The sequence below is a fragment of the Chrysemys picta genome, chromosome 1, assembly GCF_011386835.1.
Source record: "Chrysemys picta bellii isolate R12L10 chromosome 1, ASM1138683v2, whole genome shotgun sequence".
Taxonomy (NCBI): domain Eukaryota; kingdom Metazoa; phylum Chordata; order Testudines; family Emydidae; genus Chrysemys; species Chrysemys picta.
Window position 1 is genome coordinate 88,466,541 of NC_088791.1, and position 24,891 is coordinate 88,491,431.

General features: G+C 48.7%; 2 protein-coding genes across 2 annotated transcripts in view; one reads left to right on the forward strand and one right to left on the reverse strand.

Annotated features, from left to right (window-relative positions):
• The window catches only part of PDE6H (phosphodiesterase 6H), a 110,055-nt gene that overhangs the window by 83,744 nt on the left and 1,420 nt on the right, over positions 1-24,891 (reverse strand). The gene's annotated exons all lie outside the window — the stretch shown is intronic.
• Positions 9,300-16,951, forward strand: MGP (matrix Gla protein). Its single transcript, XM_005305275.4, has 5 exons — positions 9,300-9,433; positions 12,234-12,378; positions 13,427-13,462; positions 15,174-15,249; positions 16,571-16,951. The coding sequence occupies exons 2-5, from the start codon at positions 12,318-12,320 to the stop codon at positions 16,713-16,715; spliced, it is 318 nt and encodes a 105-aa protein (XP_005305332.2). The 5' UTR covers positions 9,300-9,433; positions 12,234-12,317; the 3' UTR covers positions 16,716-16,951.

Sequence of the window (24,891 nt, forward strand, 5' to 3'; positions counted from 1 at the left end):
CCCCGGGAGCCGTGCAGCAGCTCCCCACCCCAGCTCACTTCTGCTCCGCCTTCTCCCCGAGCACGCTGCCCCTGCTCTAATTCTCCTCCCCTCCCAGGCTTGCGGCGCCAAGCAGCTGATTGGCGCCGCAAGCCTGGGAGGTGGGAAAAGTGGAACAGCAACGGCGTGCTTGGGGAGGGGACGTAGCAGAGGTGATCTGGGGTGGGGAGCCCTGCGGCAGCTTCCCCCCACCCCGCCCTGAGGCACCCCCGCGGCAGCTCCCCACCCCCCCCCGGCCCAGGGAGCCGTGCGGCAGCTCCCCACCCCAGCTCACCTCTGCTCTGCCTCCTCCCCGAGCACGCCCCCCCCGGTCTAATTCTCCTCCCCTCCCAAGTTTGCGGCACCAAACAGCTGATTGGCACTGCAAGCCTGGGAGGTGGGAGAAGTGGAGTGGTGACTGCATTGTCAGGGAGGGGGCGTAGGAACGCTGTAAAAAAAAAATTGGGGGCACTGCTTTTTGGCGCTCCCAAATCTTGGTGCCCTAGGCAACCGCCTAGTTTGCCTAAATGGTAGCACCAGCCCTGTCGGGAATGTTCAAACAATAGCAATGAGACAAAATAAGGATTAATGGCAACATTTGAATAGGAAACAGGAGTCGACACCTCTGCCTGGGATAGTCATATAGCAGAGCAGACGCACAGCAACAGGACTTTTACTTCAGTGTCTTTCCCCCTAAGGGCTTGTCTACACATACAGCAGCACAGCTGCACCGATGCAGCGCGTGTGGTGAAGACGTTCAGTCTATGCCAACGGGAGAGAGCTCTCCTGCCGGCATCATAAAACCACCTCCACCAGACGCGGTAGCTATGTGAGAGGGAGAAGGTTTCCCACCAACAGAGTGCTGTCCACCCTGGTGCTTATGTCAGTGTAACATATGTCACTCAGGCTAGGTCTACACTGGGGGGGGGGGGGGGGAATTGATTTAAGATACGCAAATTCAGCTACGTGAATAGCGTAGCTGAATTTGACGTACCCTGTTCGACTTACCCCGCTGTGAGGACGGCGGCAAATCGACCGCCACGGCTCCCCCATCGACGGTGCTTACTCCTCCTGACGAGGTGGGAGTACGCGCGTCAATTCGGGGATCGATTTATCCATCTAGATGAGATGCGATAAATCGATCCCCGAGAGATCGATTTCTACCCGCCGATCCAGGCGGGTAGTGTAGACTCGCCCTCAGGGGGTGGTTTATTTACCCGCCTGAGTGATATCAGTTTTGTCGACATAAGCTGTTGTGTAGACATAGCCTTAGGGTATGTCTACACTGCCCACCTTACAGCGTGGCTGCGGCAGCGCTGTGACATGGGCAGTATAGACATGGGCAGTGAAGAGCTCTCCCAGCGATTAAAAAAAACACACCCTGAACGAGGGGTGGTAAGCTTTATCGCTGGGAGCGCGGTTCCCGGCGATAAAGCGCTGTCTATACTGACGCTTTTCAGCGCTAAAACTTTTGTTGCTCGGGGGGGAGGGGTGAATGAATGAAGTTTTAGCGCTGAAAGTGGCAGTGTAGACACAGCCTTAGTTGGGACCTTTAATATAGGGTTCAGGGTCGCCCAGATGGGGGGGCAAGTGGGGCAATTTGCCCCGGGCCCCGCAGGGGCCCTGCGAGCCCTGGCCTGGTGGCAGTCCGGGTCTTCGGCGGCATTTCGGTGGCGGGGGGGCCCTTCAGTCGCTCCGGGTCTTTGGCGGCGGGTCCTTCAGTGCTGCCGAAGATGCGGAGCGACTGAAGGGCCCCCCACCGCCAAAATGCTGCCGAAGACCCGGACCGCTGCCGGGTGAGTACAAGCGCCGCAGCTCCCCTGCTTTGCCCCAGGCCCCCTGAGTCCTCTGGGTGGCCCTGTAGGGGTTTGAAGCTAGCTGGAATGGATCCCTTTTCTTAGCTACCTAGGAAATTAGATCTCTTGTTTTGATTGCCCCAAGCTGCCAGCCTGTCTTGAGAGCCTGTTGAATTCTCTTCCCTCCTAGTCCTGAGCAGCATAAAGCCTCTTATCTCTGCTGGGATCAATGAGAACAGCCCCATATGTTGTTGTTGCATGTCTCAAGAGAAGCAGCCAACGCCTCTATTAGGCAGTACAGGAGGAATGCTGGCTCAGCCCTGGGGCATTCTCAGAGGCACCAACAATCACAGGGGGATCCAGGAATGAGGGTGTGCAATCAGCCAGGCAGTACGAGATGGGAAATGGCATCAATCCCAAGGCCGGCTGGGACATGTATGTCAGGAGTGGTTTAAAGTCAATTTCATACCCCAGGGTTGAATGTGCCAAGGAGGAGACAGAAGAGTGATAAAGGCAATAACGCAAACACTGGTGTTTATTTTCAGTTAGGTGAGAAGGAGCTGAAGTAGACCTCCTAGCTGTTTCTCTGTCTGTGTGAGTCACTCCCTTCTCTCTTCTAATTTTGCTGTGTCTTCTCTGAGCCTTTTGTAAAATCTCCCATTGTTACTATAGTATGGGTGCAGCTCCCAGTGGGTGCAACACTAGTGCAGACTATTTACTGAGGCTGTTTGAAAAGTTGGTGCCTGTGGATTCTTTGCCAATTCTTAGGGGCTCCCACTGCAGAGGAATCCAGTCATGACATTAGGAGAGTCTCTGGGCTCCTCCACTCACACACTAGCATCCCTCACCCTTTTGGGGGTTGAGATGAGAGGGGACCTTGACCCCCAGCCAGCACTGCCATCAAGCGCATTAGTCTGGTGGTCCCTCTGGGGTAGTGCCCCAGCCCCAGCTTTGCATTTGTCCCTAGGGGGTTAGACACGATGCCCCCGCCTTGTAAGGAGATGCCCTTGGGTTGCCTATTATGTTACCTTTTTGGATCTGGGCACCAGCCAAAAGTTGTGGCAACTAAATGACTCTCATGTAGGTCCAAACTGTCACCTCTGGGAGGGGGAGAATTCCAGTCCTCTGGTCGCCCAAAATCCAACCCCTATGTTTCACCATGAAGAGGGTGAAAAAAACCAACTAGCCTTGGCCAATTTGGTGGCATAGGAAAAAATTCCTTCCCAGCCCCAAAGTAGCAACTAGCACAGCCCGCAGCGACCAAGATAAGGGAGGGGTGGGGGAGGTTGACTACTGGAAACCAACAAACAGGAAGTGGCTCTGAGCACATGGGTCTTATAGCTCCAAATTACAGGCCAAATCTTGTGAGACCTCAAGCCTACCACGGAAGTCGGTCCTGTGGGGTCTGGAAATTTCATAGGACTGGGCCTGTCCTGTTCTCCCATCCCAGGAGCCACCAAAACAAAGCCTTCACTAGGCTTGGGGCCTTAACTCAGAATAGTGTCAGTGCTTTGAAAAGGTCTCAGAGATTTCAAGTGTCACCTATACAATAACTTGAACCCAGAGCCTCTAGGCTTCCAGACAGTGTCAGTCACAGACTCTAGCCCTAAAGATCCACAGACTCCATCCTAAAGATTCATAGAGTTCAGACATCATTACGTATACAACTCAGATACCTCATTGGAGGTCCCTTGACTCTGGAACATGTTCTCCTGTTGGACCAACAGAGTCTGTGGATGTTTTAGGCAGCTCTTCCCATGAGCAGGGTAAGTGTGGGATCTATAGGCACTGTATCCAAGGCAGACATGCTCAGTGACTGCCTGATGGGTGCCTTGTAAAAATCTAATAAATATGACTTATTTATTATTTACGGAATGCCTTGAGCAGGTTCAACAATGAACACCACACAGAATGCCTCAAATGACAGCTGTCTCAAGGAGTTTACAGTCTGGTACATCTACACTACAGGGGGGAGTCGATTTAAGATATGCAAATACAGCTACGTGAATAGCGTAGCTGAATTCGACGTATCGCAGCCGACTTACCCCGCTGTGAGGACGGCGGCAAAATCGACTTCTGCGGCTTTCTGTCGACGGCGCTTACTCCCACCTCCGCTGGTGGAGTAAGAGCGTCGATTTGGGGATCGATTGTCGCGTCCCGACGGGACGCGATAAATCGATCCCCGAGAGGTTGATTTCTACCCGCCGATTCAGGCGGGTAGTGTAGACCTAGCCTAAGTGAGACAGAAAATACACCAGGCAACAAGCAGAAGATAAAAGACTCTGGGGGGTATAGATGTGCTTTAAAAAGAGTAGTAAAATGCTATAAATATAATCCTGTTTAGCAGCGAGTTAGCTAACACATTTTTCTAACCCAGCACACTTTCCCAGTGTAGACATGGCCTTAGGTGGTTGATAAGTATATATGAGAATGAGAAGATAAGTATTGCAGCCTTATGGATTCCAGACAGTAGGGTTACCATATTTCAATACTGCAAAAAGAGGACACTCCACGGGGCCCCAGCCCCGCCCCTTCCGGCCCGGCCCCACCCCAACTCCACCCCTTCCCCACAGTCCCCGCCCCAACTCCGCCCCCTAGGGTGACCAGATCACCCAGGTCAAATATCGGGACACAGGGGGGCAGAGCAAAAAAAAAAAAAAACGGTGTCAGAGCCCAAAAAAACCAACAATCCCCCCCCTCCCTATTCCTCCTCCCTCCGCAAGCGCTGGAGGGAGGCCCAGGAGTCACAGGGGGAGCGCGGGGCCAGGGTGAGTAAGTCCGGCCTGGCCTCAAGTGCAGGCAGGACTTGGGCGCGGTACCTGGAGGGAGAGTAGGGGGCAGCCCGCGGGGCCAGGCGGCGGCTGTTCTCTCCACCTGGGCAGCTGGACTCGGGAGCAGCCGTTGCTGCAGCTCCCACTGCCGCGGGGGGAGGAAGCGGCCAAGCACGTGGCGCTTGGCGGCTGCGGCTCTGGTGCCTGGGCCCGAACCCTCCGAGCCTGGGCCTTCTGCGGGGACCCAGCAGTGCACACACTGCGCCTCGCCCCTGGCCAGTCGGGTCTGGGCTCGCTGCCCAGCTGGTGAAATCCCGCGGGCGGCCCCGGGGCGGAGGACTCGGCAGCCCCGTTTGTTCCCCTGCGGGACCCGAGTGGGATGGGGGGGGCTGGGGCCTGCTGCCCCCACTCCGGGGCCGCCCGCAGGATTGCACCAGCTGGGTCCCCGCAGCAGGCCCGGGCTCAGGGGGTTCACGCCCCGGGCGCCAGAACCGCAGCCTCCGAGCGCCACATGCTTGGCCGCTTCCCCCCGCGGCAGTGGGAGCTGCAGCAGCAGCTGCTCCCGAGTCCGGCTGCCCAGGTGGGGAGAACAAACAGTCACCGCCTGGCCCCTGCGGGGAAGTTGCTTCGGCCCCCGCCGCAGTGGAGAGCAGTGGGAGCCGGGAAAGTTGGAGCCCAGGGAGGAGGCGGTCCCCTTAGCATGTCTCCCTATTTTCCTGGACATGTCCTGCTTTTTGGAAATTCCTCCCGGACGGGGATTTGAGGACCAAAAAGCCGGACATGTCCAGGAAAATCTGGACGTATGGCAACCCTACCAGTCATCCATGTACCCCAAAACCAGAGAGTCCTGAGAGTGTCACCAATCTCTGCACATAAAGCAGCACCCATTCCTCCACTCTCCATGCTTATTCTCTCATGGGTTTTCTCTCCATGTCCTACCAATGGACTCCAAGCTAAAGCCGGACAGAGCTTGGTCTCCAAGATTAAAGAATTTTCCCACTACATGAGCAACTACAAACTCTGCAGAACTGTGTGAGCTAGTTTTGGGATGAGGATTATTATACACCAGGGGCTTGGAGTAAAATTAAACCATTGGCAGCCTTTCTGTTTCCTATTCAAACAAAATCAGGACTGTGGCATATTTAGCGCTGGGCCCCAGTCCCAAGGCAGGAGGGAGAAATAGTTCATAGCAGTATAGGGAAAACTGATCAGACCCTCATCTTTTTTCATCCTCTCCCATTTTACGAGAACAAGGAATCTCTTGATAAAAATTAACAGCTGGTAAATTTACTACAAATAATAATAATAATAATAATGATGAAAATACTTCTTCAAAGAGCATGTAGTTAGCCTGTGGAATTCACTATCATCGGAGGTCATCAGGTCAAATACTTTTGCTGGAACTTGATGTTATGGGCATTAATACCATGTCTAGTTATGCATATGAAGATAAGAGTAATCCAATCTCATGCTTCAGGACATAGCGATTTTTTTTCCTACTCCCCCCAGAGCATTGCACAATAGGATGGGTATATTATGCCTCCCCTCTTCGCCCACAGCTTCCCCTGAAGGCACTGGCTGCAAACAGATAAAAAACAGACTTGGTCTGATCTGATACAGCAAATTTCATTTCCTTATGAAAGAGGAAATCTAGGGTGAGGGCTTTTCAGAGGTAGCATAGACCTGAGTCGGTCCTGCACCTCAGACCTTGAGGGTAAAAAGCATGTATAGGCTCTGGTATTTCCATTCCAGATGGACAAAATAGGGTGTTTCTTATAATAATAGATTCAATCCAATTTTGCATCTCAAAACAACTGCAGATTTTGGATCTAAAAACCTATCTAGGTTCTTTGGTCCAAAACAACCAGTATGATTCTCTTTATCCAGCAGATGAATGAAAGATGCTGGCTTTGAACAGAGTGAGGTCACAATCACTTTCTTATCTCTCTGCAAGTCTGGACAGGAAACTAGGCTGGATTAAACTCATCTGGCTCCAGAGAATGCGTCAGATCATGACATTGCGCAACTTGAGGGGCAGGAGGTGGGAAGGAAAGTGCAGAGGAGGGAGGAATTCTGTTTTGCCATCCCACAGGAGCTCAGCTCAGCAGCATCCTGTGTTTTTACAGTGAGAGTCTTGATTTTGTTTTTTTTAACTTAATTTTTATGTGTTGCTTGATGTACAAGTTCAGTCCAGTTACTCATAGGGATGCCTATGCCATAGTGTGTGAGCTCCAGCCAATTAGTAAAACAAAAATAACATTAGCAATCTTCTCTTCCTTCCTTCCTTCCCAAGCTGAAGGAGAAATAGCTTGATCAGTTTGCCTGGGTGTGTGTGGTGAAGAGCTCATTGAGGGAAAGCCAAGTACAGAGATGAAGTTTGCACTTAGTTCTGAATATGTTGAGGCCCATGGGCATTCATATCAGTTTATGGAGTGAGCTCCCCAACCTAGGTCCAGCTCTTGTGAAAGGTCTGTTTCCTCTGCTCACGACCCTCTCCCCCCTCCCCCCGCCATTGGTAACAGCTTTATTGTTTCAATTTAACGAAGCTGTTGTGGGAAGTCATGGTAATAGACAGAGAGTTCATCTATCATGTAGCTAGGGCCAATCTCATGGAGAGCTTTTAATATTAAGATAAAAAGCATAAACTGGCCTCTGTATTCAATGGAGAGATGGTGCAGGAACGAAACAATGGGGTAATGTGTTCCTGATGACCTGTATTACTAAACAAGATGACTGCTGTGTTTGGTACCAACCACATGCTATTTGGGCATCCAACAGCAGGGAGTAGTCCAAACGAATCCCATGGCTGCAGAACAACTTAATGAACTGAAGGCAGTTCCTCAGAGCACTTTCCTCATCCTACCAGCATCACTTGGTCTTACCCTGGTTTCAGCTTTAGCCAGTTGGTCTTCACCCAGGTGCTGATTTCAGTTTGACTTCAAGGGAGATGGCGCTGTTTATGTTTCATGTAGAGGAGATGCTGAGCTGGGAGCTGTCCGGGTAGTTCGGTCATCCCACTAGCTGTTCCTCGTTTCCTTTTGATGTTGACTAACATGGGGAGTGGACCGAACATGGCAGGAGACTCTGCATCTGGAGGAACAGTTGCCCATAACCATCCATTAGGTTTGGTCAAAGAGGAAAAGTTGAGCCATCTCAGGATGTTTCATTTCACCTTCGCAGCTTCTTGGAGTTGGAACAGGCGTGTTTCGCGATCTATGCCCCAAAGAGGCACCCAGCAGGATGACTATGGATGTGTTTTTCTTGTCTATGGACAGGAGGAAGTCCTCCACCATCCACTAGCACAAAAAGTGGAGTCTATGAACTGCGCCCTGTTCTAAAGCCTCAGAATAACACAGAAAATTACTATCTGATAAATGGCATTGGAGAAGGTGAGGCTCTGCCCCTCGATCCCGACCCCAGGGAGCAGGTGAGGCCATGCCCTCCTTCCTTCTGCGTTGGCCTGTGGAATGGGGCCAGTCACAGTGCACTGGGGTGGGGGGAGGGGAGCACATCATTCAGCTCTTTTATGCAAGGAACAGCCCTAGAAGAATAAGTGGGCCAGATCCTGGGTCCTTGCTCCAGCCCCAAGCTGGCTCTGTGAATAACTGCATCATCCCCTCATTCTCCAGCTTGGAAATTCTGGCCTCAAGATGCTGTGCCTGGGCTGTGAGGGCCATGAAGGTGCTTGCACCAGGAACATGTGCGAGAGCTGCTATCTTGGCCAACACACCGGAGGCCTCCCAAGCTAAAAGCACGAGTCATTCACTACACCTTGAGCTAACGAGCCAGTCTTTGTAACGGGTTGTAACTGTCTCACCTCCTCTGTGTACTGGGCAGGGGAGACATGGAACACACACTGAGCAGTGGGTCATGCCACTTGGCTAGCCAGCAAGTAGTCATAGGTTCTACAATAAACTGGGGCGCCCCCATATAAATTAATCTATTGCTGGTCCTCTAAGTCAATAGTTACCCTGCAGTTTTTATTCTGTGACTAAATTGGACTAAGTTTGATCTTTCTTTGTAAATGGGAAGCTAAGATTTTTAGTTGTTTGCTTAGTGCGTGTAATAGATTTTCTTTACTTTAATCTCACTAACAGCTCATTTAGAAGCTGCCACCCTGACAAGCTCCCACCCCGTTCCAACTTCTCTGAACTCACTCTGTCAGTGTGGTACTTCTCACTTCATCTGAGGCATCTATTTGTTAATGGAGGGAAAAGAAAATCATTGTTGGAGGCCCCTCCAAGGCAGAGAGCTCACATCACCTGAGCTTTTCTCTCCTACTTTACTGTGCCATTAAGAAGGGACTCCAACCAACAGTGAGGGAGGTGTGAGGGGACGGGATGAGGGAGGGGGCAGCCTCTGACCTTATCCCACAGTGTATTGCAGGTGTTCCTGCTGACCAGCTCTGCCTAGAGTGGTTCTGACTCAGTGCATGATTATTGGAAGAGTTAGTGAGGAGGAGGTAAATTCAGTCATCAAGGAAAGAGACTAGACCTCCATTTAGGGAGCCTCTGCCCACACTGCTGGTTAATGGCTTGGACCCAGATAGCTTGCTCTAGACGCGGCCTCGACCCCATTAGCCACTGGCATCCGCTCTGACTCCCCCCTCTCTCCTGGCTCAATTTCCTGAGGTTTCTGGTTTCCTGAGTGAGGGCAGAAGGTGTTTTTGGCAGAGAAGGTGGGAGCCTGGGGGTGGAGGGTGGATCCAGCGGGGGAGACAGAAGAGGAGGAGTCACTGATCACTGATAATAAATAAAAAGGCCCCCTCTTATCCAGTTAATGCTACAGGACGCTGGGAGAACTCCCCCTTAGACAAGAGCTGCAGACTGAAGAGGAAGCAAGTCCAGAGTGAGTATACAGAGACCTCCCTGTAGTTAGTTAGTTATTAATGTCTGTGCAGTGCTTTGCAGCAGGAAAATGTTAGAGAAATGCTATGGAATGTATTATTATCTCATCCACCATGACAAGGGCTCCAGGGCTGCCTTTGCAGCGCTACCCCTTACCAAGGGACTGCAGAAATTTCCACAAAGTTTGCAGGCAGTTAATATTAGCTTCTGTTCTGTGACTACTGCACACCAGAGGATGCTGTTAGATAGCAAGGGCTAGGAGTCGGATGTTGGGCTGGGTGTGTTCCACCATGGGGTGTGAGCATTTGTGGCTTCACCTGGTGAGGTAGGAGGTGTAGCCCCTGGGGAGGGATCTGTGTGTGTAAGGAGCCAAGTGAATGCAGTTCCCACAGCAACAACGGAGGTGCTCACCCTGGGACAGCGCCGAAGGGTGGTTAATTTGACTTCCAATAAAGTCTGTTTGTGGATAAAAGCAAAGTGTTTGGGCTAACGCCCGTTTATGACATGCCCTCACTTCTGTGGTGGCGGTGTGTGTGATGCCACAGGCATTCTGGGAGCGCTGAGTGACTCGGGAAGAAAGCAGAGGCTGGGGCAGTGACCCTGAGGACTCAGCACTGAAGGACAGGACAGGTACATGGGGTGAGGTTGGTTATGGCATTTATCACTGTGCGACCTCATCACCATCACCTCTCTCTGCATGTCCTTCCAGCATCTCCCTCTCTGTGTGCCAGTCACTGTCTCTCCAGGCTCACTCCTTATCCCTTTCACTTCAGCCTTCCCACAGGCTGCAGGATTGGCCATGATTTAAGCCCACACTCTGTAAAAAACCCTGAACCGCATGGAATGCAACAAATCCTTACCCAGGCCCAGAGGCTCCCTTAAAAAGGAGCGACCACTGCTCTCAAATCCAGGAGGTGCTGGGGTGCAGGGAGAGGAAAGGGAGCTGGGGAAAAGGGATCAGAGGGAAACAGGAGCAGGGCATATCAGACCCCATTTCTGCTCTTTACCACAGAGTAACTGGGGGCTCCTCATCATCTCAGGTTGAACACTGTATATGAGGAATCGGTGCATGGGTGTGAGTGGAATGGGGCTGGTGGTAGAAAGGGGGAAGGCGCAATGTGTGGTCATCCTCTCCTGTGTTGGGCAAAAGGAGGAAGAAAAGCACCTTATTCTCACTGGGGGCCCCTGGTTACAAGCGCTACTGATTTCAAGTCCTTTTCTCCCACTGAGGATCAGAGGATCTGGACAAGAGTTGTGAGTTTGGAGTTAACTGTTTCTTGGCATTGGTAGGGTGATTGGCAAAGCCCAGAGTAATCCGGTCCTTTCACAGGTCCAAGGCTCAGCCCAGTAGGGAATCATTTGGTTCCTGGCAAAATTCTGGTGCATTATAGGGTCCCTGTTCCATGCAGGCACATGCAGAGTGTGAATCCTCCAGGAGAGGACTGGACACATGTAACCCCAATGGCAAGGAGTAACAGCGACAACTGAGCAACTGTCTCAGTGGCCTCGGGGAATGAACTGAGCTGGATTTGTGCCCACTGCCCAGGCTGTGTGACAGCTCCAGACTCCTGGAAAACTGCATGCAATCCCACAGGCTGGCCTGGTGCAAGGGGAGCTACGTCAGAGCTCCTCAGTGAGCTCCATTTAGTTGCAGTGGCCTCTTACCACTGCCCAGCTCAGCTGCAGCCATTGCCCAGTGCACCCTGTCCTCACACACGCTGCTCTGGCCGTGGCTTCACATGTGGTTTAAGTGAAACCACTGATCCCATCTCTCTTCTCTTTGAGTTGGCAGCCATGAGGCTACAGATGGCAGCGCACATTCCCCTTCAGGGCCAGCTAGCCTGGTGCTGGAAACTGGACTAGAGTTTCCCACATAGCAAGTCAGAGGTCGTTTGCTGAACCACTGGAGCAGACTATGAAGTACTTCTGGCTCCTGCTAGCCTGCAGAGCAATAGATTTGGTTTGAACTTGGGTCCCCTGTATGGCAGGGAAGGGTGTTAGCACCAAATCATGTTCCAGGAGTCAGCAGCTCAGAGCGAAGGATCCATCCTTCACCCAAAGAAGAGGTGGCCCCATTCTACTTAGGGAGCAGTGTTTGTGTGGGACCCCAGAGAATAAATGTAGAGATAGGTTTCTAGGGGCTACTGCAATATACATGTGAACTAACAATAATCCCAGCAGACGACGGGGATCCTATCAGGATTTGAGTACCATGAAGGGCACAGTAGGGTGTGTATGGGGGAAAACAACAGGATTGAACTTCTATCTTTCCCCTGGTAGATGGAGTTCAACCAGAGCAGTACTGGGGTACATTAGGGACCAGTCTGAGGGGAAACCAAGGATGGAACATTTGAGATCAAATTTCCCCATCTCTCCAGGAAGCAGGGGGTTGGTCCCATTCCTTCCAGCCGTGGAGCTGACAGACAGTGCGGGCTCTGTGTGTCTGGACCAAGGGTGGTAACGGCAAGGAGGGGAGATCAGAGAAGGAATTAGGGAAGCAAGCATGTGGTCCTCCTCGGTTTCTGGAATTACACTCATATAGTTCAACATTTCTGGACATGCAGTGTTAACAGCTCACCTCCTTTTGAACTCTGGCAACCTCCCCCTGCAGCAAGGGCAGGGAAGGGAGTGTGCCTACCCCACCACCAAAGCCTGATTAGACCTGTTTATAGAGGGTATTTTGTAACAGTCCCATAGAAGGTGAGTGCCAGCCAGGCCCTACCTTCCCCTGGCTCCTTCATCTGATTCCTCCCCTCCCAGCTGCTGCTTTCATAATAAACACTCCACTGCTAACTTTGCAGCCTGTCCAGAATTTCCCGCTGCCCTCAGTGGAAAGAGAGCAAGACAGAGAGCGACAGAGTGCAAGAGAGAGTGACTCCCACACAATGCGGACCCTCATCCTCCTCACGCTCCTGGCTGTTTTGATGGTGGCAGCTTTCTGCTATGGTAGGTGACCTCTTTTATTAGAGCTTGTTTGGAGTGGCAGCCAGTCACAGGCACCTCTTGGTCTGTTCAGATATTTTGCTTTGATGTTTATCTCCCCTTATCTGTTGCTGTCCTCTTGCCCATCCACCCCCTTTACCACTGTGTCAGACCACTCTGCCTCTACTCCAGAGCTCAATCACCTAGATACTTTTGCCTCCAGTCTAGAGCCGCCTGCCCTTCAGACCCTTCCTCTTTACCACAGACCATTCTGTCACCACTGCAAACTATCCCCACATCCTCGACAATCCCAATCTGTGTGGATCATAGAAAGAGGAGATGGAAGAAACCTAAATTAGTCCTTCCTTAGTCAACACAACTTGTGGATGCACTGGAGGGGAGATCCCAGGTGCTGTTTACATATCAAAGTGATGCAGGGTCTGCTAAGGGAAATTCCTTATATAGATCCCAGGCCCTATTTCCTATAAGAAGGTGACTCTCTGAACTGTCCCTGGTTTGCCATTCTGTTGCATCCTCAGCTGCTTGCCTTTCCTTTGTTAATGGCGAGCGAGATTTTTCCACCCACCTTCCCTTTCTCCTTTTGAATGTCTTTCCCATTTTCTCTAAAATGCATACACTTGCATATTAATGGACCGATCTGACCTTGCACTGAAATATGCATATTTAGTGGTGATTTGTATTTCTATAGCATTTTCCATCTAAAGATCTCAAAGGGCTTTACAAATATGAATTCATTAATTAAGCAGCCTGCCCCCACTGTGAAGTAAATAGGTGTCATACCTGTTATATAGAGGGATACATAAAGGAACAGAGGGTCAGTGATGCTCCCAAGGATAACATAGTAAATCAGTGGCACAGCCATGGATAGAACCCAGTGGTTCAGTCCTCTGTTCTGACCACTAGGTTGCCTTATTCCTTTCCTTGCTTTTCCTTTTAATCAGTGAATGAGACTTCTCAGTCTCTCTTCCCTTCGGTTTATTAATGGTGAGTGAAAAATTCTGTGTTCCATAACTACAGTGCCTCACTGAATGTTTTTCTCTTCTTTCTCCAGAGTCCCACGAGAGTATGGAATCCCATGAGTTTGTCAGTAAGAGACAATTTTACTACTTTGTTTAAATTAGGGGGGAACTAAGGGACTCCCGTACTCCACTGTCTTCACCACTCTGCTAGAAGTTCAGCTGAGCCTGGCAGGCATGAGAGTGGGGGACTGGTGGAAATTAGAAAGGGGAGAATAAATCACTCCAGACAAATTGGATTTCTTTGGTGACAGAATTTCCGGATGAATGGAAGGGGGAACAAAAAAGATAAAATACATGTTGAATCCAGGAAAGCATGTGACATAATGTCTTACAAAATCTTACCTGAAAACGAACTGGAATTAGCTTTGACCACTGACATATTCCCTGAAAAGGGTCTTAAAAAATGCTATTGCTAAATAGCAATGTACTGAGTTTGGGAAGAGCTGCCTAAGAGGTGCAGCAGAGATCAATGCCACATCTGATATTAAACCATTAATTAGATGCGGTAAGAGAACTCACCCCTCACTGCCTTCCCCTTGTCACTACAAGGAACAGCTAAGATTGGCAGGCATGAGAGCATGGAGCTATTACTCATCTGGAAAAAGGAGTAAGCAGCATGTTGATTCAATTTGAAGAGGATGATAAATTTGGGGAAGGACCAATAATAGAGAGCAACCTAAGCAAGTTTAGACTATAGATGAGTAGAATTTTTATTTTTTATTTTTGTAAGGGATTTAACTTGGACAAATGCAAGTTAGTACATTTAGGGGAAAATAATTCAAATTATAGATCTTCAGTGGCAGGGGGATGCGTGGAAAGCAGTAAATTACAAAGGAGATCTTAGGTCCACAGTGATCAAAAAACTGGGCATAATCCTGTAATATGAAGTGGCAGCAAAAAAAAGAGCGCGCCACTATGACTTTGGGCTGTATCTATAAAGGCATCAACCCATCTATATTCTAAACTTGCTTAGGTTGCTCTCTATTATTGGTCCTTCCCCAAATTTATTATCCTCTTCAAATTGAATCAACATGCTGCTTACTCCTTTTTCCAGATGAGTAATAGCTCCATGCTCTCATGCCTGCCAATCTTAGCTGCTCCTTGTAGTGACAAGGGGAAGGCAGTGGACGGTGAGTTCCCTACCAGAACTAGATCTGGGTACCTTGGCCAAATGACAGCCAAGGGAAACAGGATAATCATGGATAAGTATTTGACAAATGTAAACCCCATAAAGGGAGATGAGAAGAACCTGTTTAGTGTGGTTCAAAGAGATGATACTAGACAATAGACAATTTAGGCTGAATTTTAAGGAAAAAGATCAAGTTATGTGATCTATTAGAGTGTGGAATAATCTCCCTAGAGAAATGAGGGAAGACCCATTGATTGGGTATTTAAAACTGATCTGGAGAATGCACTCTAAGAAACAAGCAGCTGAGGCTGGATGAACAGGGTGATCCAGTGGACTCTTTCCATCATTAATTTATGGAATAAGAGTAGCAGGTTGGTAGCGAACATGAAGTCATGAAGAATAGGAGGCTGGTGAGAATGGCAGGCTAGAGGAACATGGGGTGCCCATGACAATGAGAGGCTGGTAGTTTACAGGACTTTGGAGTACCAGAGGCTAATGAAAATAGAAGGTTGATGGGGTCCAGGAATCCATTGTGAATGGGAGGACAGGTGAGAATGGGACGTTGTCGGAGCAGGATTTGTTGTAAGTAGCTGATGATCTTCACTTCAACTATACATTGATTAAAAATAAATATTCTCTCACCTCATCAGATCCCTTCATTAACAGACGAAATGCCAATGACTTCATGAGAGCTCAGCCAAGACGAAACTTCATAGTGCAGGAGAGGTATGTTTTCATAGGGTCTTAGGACATGGATAGAGGGGGCTTGGGGAGATGAAGATCTCTCCTAAGCAAGTTTAAGTTGTTGCCATTGAGGAAGGTCAGTGCTATTAGCTTGGAGACAGAATTTCCCACTCAGCCTGGGGGTCCCACTGGGGAACCCAAAACTAATTGAAGATAGAGGGAGATTAACTTGGAGTGTTATTGAGTATGAGAACTCTTCTCAGTGCCCATAGGGCATTAACTAATCAGTCTGAAGAAAGCGCTAGAGGAGGGTGGGGAAATCACTGGTATAAATCCTGAGAGGAAGGATGGTCCAACAGTTAGACACCAGTCTAGGCCTTGGGGAGACCCGAGTTAGTTCCCTGCTCTACCACAGACTTCCTTTGGGTCAAGTCAATTAGTCTCTGTGTGCTTCAGTTCCCCATAACAGAACTGCCCTACCTCTCAGGAGCGTGGAGAGGATAAACACTTTACAGATTAGGAGGTGTTCAGATACTACAGTGCTGTGCTGGGGGCCATACGAATCCCTAAAATAGACAGAAACAGGGATTGGGGATGAGGCCTGAAAGAGAAGAAGAGAGGAACCAGAGCTGAAATGAACAGTTCTTTGTAAGAGGGACTCAAAGGCAGCTCCGATCTCTTACACTGCTGATCTCTTACACTGCTGTCAACCTAGAATAACTCCACTGATTTCAGTGTAGCTACTCTGGAACACAGAGGTGAACAGAGATCAGAATCAGGTCCAGGTTGTACGTACAGCATTTTCCCAAGACAAAACTCTTCTCTAATAGTTTGTGTTGGCACCAGAAAGGGAATGGCCTCCCTGACTCTGGGTGTATCTGCCCCTGTATCGGACAGGAAGAAGGCGCCCTTGTTATGAGATTTCCATGTGGCTATGTCAAATGAATAAGAGAAAAAGTTCACTGTAATTAGGTTAGCCCTGTGAACGTACTCTTCTAAAGAAGGCGATGAGTTCACATGACCCCCTATGAGAGGGCTAGATGGTCCCTTCATGGGATGTTCCAGCTCCCTTCCCTATCCCTGGCAACAGGAAAGATCTGAAGAGCTTATGGCAGCAGGTTTGAGCTACTGGGGAAGTGAGACCCACTCCTCCGCCAACATAAGCCTCTACAGGCCCCATCTGCTGTGAATGGCACTTGGGAAAGGGCTCAGTGCAGGGTTGTTGCATTGGCAGAGCCAAGGAGAGCTGAAAAAACTGTAGAGGCATGTGTGGGAAAGTGGGGCAGGAGGACCTGGCCACAAACAGCAAAGTTTAAAATGACAACTTGCTCTCTCCTCCCCTTCCCCTCCCTTGCATATGCAGGATCAGAGAACGCAATAAGACCCCCCAGGAACGCCAGCGAGAGATCTGCGAGGACTACAACCCCTGTGAGCGCTATGCCATGCGCCATGGCTACATCGCTGCCTATAAGCGCTACTTTGGGCAGCAGAGGGGCAAGTTCGAGTAACAAGTTCTCATCCCCGGTGCCTGGAGCCTGGGTTCTGTACCTAGAAAGAGCGACGTCTCTGAAATCTACTAAGTTGCTTGTTAACTGTATGTTATCCTGCCTGCCCTCTGCTTCACTCCCCGGTAACCAGGGATTCCTAGATTTTGTGTTAATTAGCCCAATGCCGCTATAGAGGAGGTTGGACAGGAGCCAGGATGTGGGTGTTTATTAGAAAATAAACTGCTGGTTTGATACTATTTCTTTATGACTCTGTATTTCCTTGTGTTTTTCTTTGGGGATCTTCTACAGGGGAGGGTTAGTTTTTCTCTCTATACTCAACAACAGTATTGTGGTAAATTTGAACATCTATGAATCAGATGTGTTTTAAAGGCTGTAACACAATCAGGACTCTGACCTCTATTCTCTGGGGCAGTGGTGGGCAACCTGTGGCCCGTCAGGGTAATCCGCTGGTGGGCCGCCAGACAGTTTGTTTACATTTGCATGGCTGCCCGCAACGAACATTGGCTGGGAATGGCGAACCGCGACCACGGGGAGCTGCAGGCAGTCATGCAAATGTAAACAAACTGTCTGGCAGCCCGCCAGCGGATTACCCTGAAGGGCTATGTGCAGCCCACGGGCCACAGGTTGTCCACCACTGCTCTGGGATCTGAAATCGGCTTAAATTTTCACAAGTGACTAGTGATTTTGGGTGCCTAACTTGAGACATCTTTAAGAGGCCTGATTTTCAGTGAATGGGTTCTCAATACTTTCTGAAAATCAAGCCCCTTCAAGGTGTCTCAAGTGGGACCCAAAGTTACTAATCACTTGTGAAAATGTAGGCAGAGAAGTTAATGATGAAAAAGACCTGCTGAATAACACCATGTCCATACAACTTCCCCATTTGTGATGATGAAGGTCTGTTCTGTATGCTACAGAATAATGTTTTCACCCCTCAGCTCACAGAGAGCCGAGAAGCGATCTACAGCCCAAAGTTTATTCTCAAGTGATGGAACTTCCACCACTTCCATTGTACTTAATCATCTCACCTTTTCTCTGAAATGATAAAATGAGACACTATTGTATGAAACAGACCCTGTTCTTTCTTGCTCTGCTCCTCTTTCTTGCTGTGCTGGGAAATCAGACAGAGCTCACAGGGCAAAATACCACCCATATAATATATCCCTCCTTTCTCTTGTTGCCTCCTCTGGAATCTGTAGGCCCCAGGAGATAGAAAAAGACCTGAGCATCAGGGCACAGTGTACACATTTTGCATATATGTGCAGGTATATTGTGGTAGATGCTTAGGAGTAAACATACTGTATTCTTCACTGTACCTTTTAGGGAAGTGGTTCTCAATCAGAGGTACGCATACCCCTGGGGGTACTCAGAGGTCTTCCATGGGGTACATTGACTCATCTAGATATTTGCCTAGTTTGACAACAGGCTACATAAAAAGCACTAGCGAAGCTAGTACAAACTAAAATTTCATACAGACAATGAGTTGTTTATACTGCGGTCTACACTATACACTGAAATGTAAGTACAATATTTATATTCCAGTCGGTTTATTTTATAATTATAAATAATAATAACTATATGATAAAAATGAGAAAGTCAGCAATTTTCCAGTAATAATGTGCTGAGATACTTTTGTATTATTATATCTGATTTTGTAAGCAAGTAGTTTTTAAATGAGGTGAAATTTGGGGTATGCAAAACCAATCAGACTCCTGAAAGGGATACAGTAGTCTGGAAAGGTTGAGAGCCACTGTTTTAGGGGACAGCAGCAATGTCCCTCTAATTATTTCCATCCATGTGCAGAATGAATTTTGTTATGTGCACCAATATCGAGGTAATGTGCAGATGTGTGCCACCAGTAGAAACAAAAAACCTAGATATAATGTATACTGTATTTTTTAAAAGTTACCATAGGGATAATTACTCCAGCCAGGACAGGTTAGGCTTTTTAGAACTCACTACACAAAGAATTAAATTTAAGCATAAGTGAGAAATAAAATTATGAAAGGCATAGACCAGTCAAAAAACTGAAACAACCGCACTTTGAAAGAATAAAATTACAGAGGCTATATGTGCATTGCAAGAAGTACCAAGAACTACCAAGAACAATAACAACACAGGTATGTATTGGGAGGTGAGTGTGAAAGAGACAGAGTGTGTGTGTGTGTGTGTGTGTGAGTGAGAGAGAGAGAGACACACACACACACAGGGACAGTGTTTGTATATATGTGTGTGAAACAGACAGAGTGTGTGTATATGTTTGTGTGAGAGAGACAGACACAGAGTGTGTGTGTGTGTGTGCTGACTGCTGGGGAAGTCTATGAGAGACCGTGCACTGTCTCTTTAAGCACAGCGGCATTCACCAGTAGGCTCATTCAGACAGCAGCAGCCACCAGCATCTCCATCTTGCTCCTGAGCTCTGTCCTCCCTCCCCTGCTCTGCAGAGATGGGTACATGGGCGGGGGGAGGCGGGGGGAGGGGGACACCCTGACATCAACTTCCCCCCTTCCCCCTGCTCTGCATAGCAAGCAGGAGGGTCCCAGGAGCAGCTGGCCAGGGGCTCCAAGGCAGAGGGCAGGAGCAATGCAGCTGCAGAGCAGCAGGGGGAGGAGCATGGGCAGCAGGTAGCATAGGCAGGGGAAGGCTGTACCTCCCCAAACAGCCTTGCATGGCCCTGCCCACACTCTGCCCCCACACCCCGACCTGCCTGCTTCCAGTTCCCTTCCTGCTCTTCTGTGACCAAGAGGCTGGGGCAGGCAGGCTGGGGCTGGTGCACACAAGGCCCAGGGCTGGTGGTGCTGGGGCCACGTCGTGCTGCCCATCCATCCGCCTGCCTGGTGCTAGGACCACGCCGCCCACCCAGTGCTCTGGGGTTGCGGGTGCATGGTGGGGCTGTGGGGTGTGTGTGCGCTCCGGGCTCCGATGGGGAAAGGAAGGGGCGGGGCCTCGGGCAGAGGGGGAGGAGTTGGGGGCTAGCTTCCCCCAACAACTTGTTCACCTGCCACCCATGGGGAGAAGCACCTGAACACATGTTGCGGGATATGCGCTGATCTGCTAATCAAGTGCACGGCATTTGATTAGCTCTTGGGTGGCCATGCGGCTGCACAGCTTAGAGGGAACACAGGACAGCAGGGAAGGGCTTTCTGTAATCTGTGTGTCCTCAGAAATTATTTCAACGGTAGATATGTACCTGGTACACCTTGTGTCACGGAGTCTATGTGTATCTTTGGCTGAAAATCCATTATATAGTCTGACAAGGAGCTTGTATATTAATTTTAAGTTAAAATAATGTGTTAAGATTGAAAGTTGGTGACTGCTGGGGAGAATGTCTTAAAAGAGCATGGCAGCTAAAAATAAATAAATAACCCCAATCTTTAGAAAGCCTGGAAATTCAAAGTTAAGGTTATACTTAAAACCACCAATGTTTGGAAGTGCACAGCTAAATTCACCCAAACAGATTTAACTTTGTCCCCATCTCTGCCCACACCTCATCGGAAATCAAGATGCAGCTTGATCTCTGAACACCATGCCCAGACCACCCAAGGAGTCACGTCTCAGTCACAAGAGAAGAACACAAACATCTGAGACACTGTAACTTATATCAACACCAAAGAGGTGGGCAAAGCCCTTCTGACATTGTCAATAGACCCCAGTGCTGCCATACACAAGCATGTAAATACCCCCAGTCCATTAGCAACCAGAGCTGTTTGGATATCTGCAGCTATGGGGATCTTAAAACACATAAAGTCTTCTCTATCTGCTAAATATACCTTGCTTCAGTATTCAAGGCTCCAGGCTTCCTCAGATTCATATGCAAATACCCAAATATAGAAGTGGAAAACCACCAAGCGCTATGAGGTATAAGATGCCAATTTGTTGATATACTGTGAAATTAAGCATAGACCCTCATCTACTTTACATATTATAAACACAGATCTTCCCATAAACAAACTTCAGCCTTTGTCAAATTAACAGGCAAACTTGGGACATACACACCACAGAAACATTTAAAATTCTTCTATATATGAAACCCTAATCAAAACATTTCTAAGGGCACGTGCATGTTGCAATAAAAGACCTGTGGCATGGCTGCAGCTGGTCCGACTCAGCTGACTTGGACTCGTGGGGCTTGGGCTGCAGGGCTAAAAATTGCAGTGTAGATATTTGGGCTCAGGCTGGAACCCAGGATCTGAGGTCCTGAGAGTGGGGAGGGAGTCAGAGTCCAGGCTTCCTGAATGCCTACACCAGGAATCTGCAACCTTTGGCATGCAGCTTGCCAGGGTAAGCCCCCTGGCGGGCCAGGCTGGTTTGTTTACGTGCTGCATCTGCAGGTTTGGCTGATCGCAGCTCCCACTGGCCGCGGTTCGCCGCTCCAGGCCAATGGGGGCTGCGGGAAGCGGCGCGGGCCGAGGGATGTGCTGGCTGCTACCTCCCGCCACCTCCATTGGCCTGGAGCGGCGAACCGCGGCCAGTGGGAGCCGCGATCAGCTGAACCTGCGGACACGGCAGGTAAAAAAAACGGCCCGGCCTGCCAGGGGGCTTACCCTGGTGAGCCGCATGCCAGAGGTTGCCGATCCCTGGCCTATACCATAATTTTTAGCCCTGCAGCCCAAGCCCAAGTCAGTTGACATGGGCTCTGAGATTTGGTGCTGTGGGTTTTTTATTGCAGTGCAGAAGTAGCCCAAGATTACTAGCCAGCTATGCCACAGTGCAGCTATGCATGATTTAGCATCCTCCTGGTCAAATGCCAATCTCAGTTTCACAGGTGTAAATCCAGAGTAGCTGCATAGACTTCAGTGGAGTTACTCTGGATTTAGCTCACTGCACATGACATCAGTATTTATTTCTTAGATTATATGATAATCACAAAGGGTGGCAAAGGGTGGAACTGATTTCAGGTTGTTCGGGTGCCCTGAATTTTGCGTTTATATGCTTTCAATCTTTTCTTATTTATCATTGTTCTTTAACGGCACTTTTCCCTGAAGTTATATGCGTTTTCAATCTTTGCTCAATGACTTTTTATTTTTATTTTCTTAAATTAAAAGTCAATGTTTCTAAGAATGGATCTGTGACAGAAACCCTGGGCAGTGAATATTCCCACATCAAGCCTCTATATGAGGCATAGAAAGTCCGCATGGAAATTCTGCTGCCCCTACTACACAGACACTTCCTGTGCACTGTTTCCTGGTCCTTACAGGTCTTTGAGGCTCTACAGCAATGGTCACATGCGCCCACTTCCTCCATCCTAAATTGTTTCTCTCCCCACTGCCCTCAGATTCCCCCTCCTTCCCACAAGTGGCTCTCGGACGCCTGTGCCCTCCAACCTCCCCTAGTATATGGAGAAGCTGTTCTGATCTGAGCTTTAGGAAACATGAAGCCTGCAGATCAAGAGGACCATGATCTGCCAACAAAAGACCATGCAGGCACTGGAGTATCTGCATTGCATCAGGCGAGGGTTACAGTGTCCGACATGCAATCGCAGGAAGCTCAAACATTATCAAAACTGCATGGAATAACTGAGGGCTCAATTGTGCCTTTCGAGGCTGACCGAGATGGTTAGACTTTCTAAACATTTCCTTGAACTTGGAAAACATTTCAAAAATCTTACAGAAAGCGTTGTATTTTTAAACTGTTTTTTTCAACCAGTTGTAACAGCCCAGTGTTGGGGGTGCTGTGGATCTGCCCCCTGCCTGGGGGAGTGCAGACAGAGAGCGCCTCTACTAGGAGTGAGGCCTACTCTCCTCCACGTGCCTGGCCCCAGCTCCCTGCCACTCTCTTTAGGGAACGCAAAGGGAGCACAGAGACTGTAATTGTACCTGGGCCTCTTGTGGCCTGTATAAGAGGGGATATAGCTCCTTTCATCCCTCCCTCCCTCCCTCCCTCCCTCGGCACATGTATATGGCTCAGCCACAGGGGTGAAAGTAGAAATAGGGACTTACCAGTACGGGGCTGGGTCGGGGCCGGCTCTGGCCCCTGGAAGGGGCGGGGCCTCGGGCAGAAGGGCAGGGGATGGGGGGGTCAGAGCCAGCCCTGGCCCGCCCTGTACCGGTAAGTGCCCTCCCCCTCCCCTGCCAAGGTAGCAGCGGCAGCTGGGGGCTCCGGCAGCAGTTTAAAGGGCCCGGGGCTCCCGCTGCCTCTACGGCCCCGGCCCTTTAAATAGCCGCCGGAGCCCCGCCGCCGCTCTGGCAGGCTCCAGCGGCTATTTAAAGGGCCCGGGGGGGTAGAGGCAGGAGAGCCCCGGACCCTTTAAATAACCCCCAGAGCCCTGCTGCCAGAGCCCTGGGGTAGCAGCAGTAGCTGAGGGCTCCGGCAGCAGTTTAAAGGGCCCTGGGTGGCAGCAGTGGCCAAGAGGCATACTGGGGTGTACTGGCTTATTTTCACCTCTGCTCAGTCACCAACTGACCCTAAATTCTTAACTCTTCTAAACTAGCCAAAGGAACTAATAGTTATTGAGCCCAACAGGATGAAATGAATGTAGAATCTATAGTTCAAGTCTTTTTGAGATATGACAAGCAAAATAAATAAATAAATAAAAATTAGGAAACTTCCCAGGAAGCAAAAAAATATCTAATTTCTTTAAAACATTCATCACTCCACAGTGCCTTGTATAAATTGCCTTACACTTTCACCAACAAAAGTCTGTTCTGCAATCACTTCACACAGGAAGCATTTCAGATGGGTTGGTTGGTTTATTTCAGCAGGACAGTGTCAAGTTCATAATCAGGCTTCAATCTTATCTTTGGAGACTCTACCACAGCTCCAAAATAAAGACTTAACCCTGGGCAAGCAGAATCTGCCTCACTAAACTGCAGGGAGCACATCACTATATACTTAGCATCAGAAATGCTGAATTGTGTGTTGTAAACAACAGATGATCACTGGCCCTGACAAAGAGTGGTTATTTTAAAGCTGCAGAAAGTTGTTTTGAGAATTCAGGAGCCTTTTGTGCCTTAATCAATGGTCTATTGTTTCCTTAAACTTACTAACTCACACAAAAGCATGGAAATAATATAGGGGAAAATGTGCAGAGAAGGAAGGAACAAATCTTCTCACTATCTGGTTCAAGCAGTCAGGGAAACAAACAAAAGAAATATAAACCACATCTATCAACCACAAGTACATACAAAATCATACAGAAAGCAAACATCCTAGAGACAGCCAGATTCCCAGCTGGTGGGAAGTGGCACAGCCAAACTTTATCAGCTAAAATTGATTTATATCAGTTGAGAATCTGGCCCAGTTTAGTTTAATCTTCTTGGGTTAGTTCTTCTCTCATTTACATTACTCAGGAGGACTTCCAGCCAAGTCAGCAGTGCAGCCTGGGGAAAGTGAGCTATTTTCAAAAGGTGAAACAGGTTTTTAGAAGTTGAAAAAAATTTAATAGTAGATTTTTATTTTTTTTAAATGGGAAGCATTGAAATGAGCCCATAGGGAGTTCTGGTAACATCTGTGGGAGGGAAGGGGGAGTGCACGTTGCTGAGGTTTTATTGACCCTCATCTGAATTCTGCCAGATAGTCCATGTCCTCTGAGACTGATTCTAACATTCTAAACAGATGCTTAAAAACACCCTGATCACAAATTTACCCAAGTTTGAGACTGTAGGACAGGCAATATTTGGTCTGATCTCATTATGCAGCAAGCTTAGAAATGGGTTCGCTTCACAACTTGAAAGGAGAAATTCCCAACTTTCCAATGGGGCTCAAAGCAGAATTTACTTATAGATCGTGAAAATCCCAAGATATCAGATCTTAAAGTTGTAACATTTTTATGTTTGAGCTCTGAACAGATGAACAAATGCCAATTAAGGCACATAGAGTTACATGTGTAGAGATATAAGAAACAGTCACAATGCAATAAAAAAAGAGTTCTGATATGTTTGTAAAATCTTTTTTCCCATGTACAATACATGGCATGTAGAGAATAAAGCATAATGTGGTATGATATAAAGGTTTTAGCAGTGCTCATTTGAGAGCACCTGCATAATTTACTCATGGCTGCACCAATTATGAGCAATGCAGCCATCTAAAACTCATGTTTTAAATCCTTTATAGCACCCCTCATCTTCATGTATTCCATACATAAACATTGCCACGATACATGGGATCGCATTCCATCTTAAGCTGGAAGCACTTATTAAACTAAATAAATATAGACACAAATAAGCAGACTTCCACACAG

Coding starts and splice junctions, on each gene's coding strand:
- MGP (XM_005305275.4), top strand. CDS start 12,318: ATGCGGACCCTCATCCTCCTCACGCTCCTGGCTGTTTTGATGGTGGCA. Junction 12,379..13,426: donor GGTGGCAGCTTTCTGCTATG/GTAGGTGACCTC, acceptor TTCTTTCTCCAG/AGTCCCACGAGAGTATGGAA. Junction 13,463..15,173: donor GGAATCCCATGAGTTTGTCA/GTAAGAGACAAT, acceptor TCACCTCATCAG/ATCCCTTCATTAACAGACGA.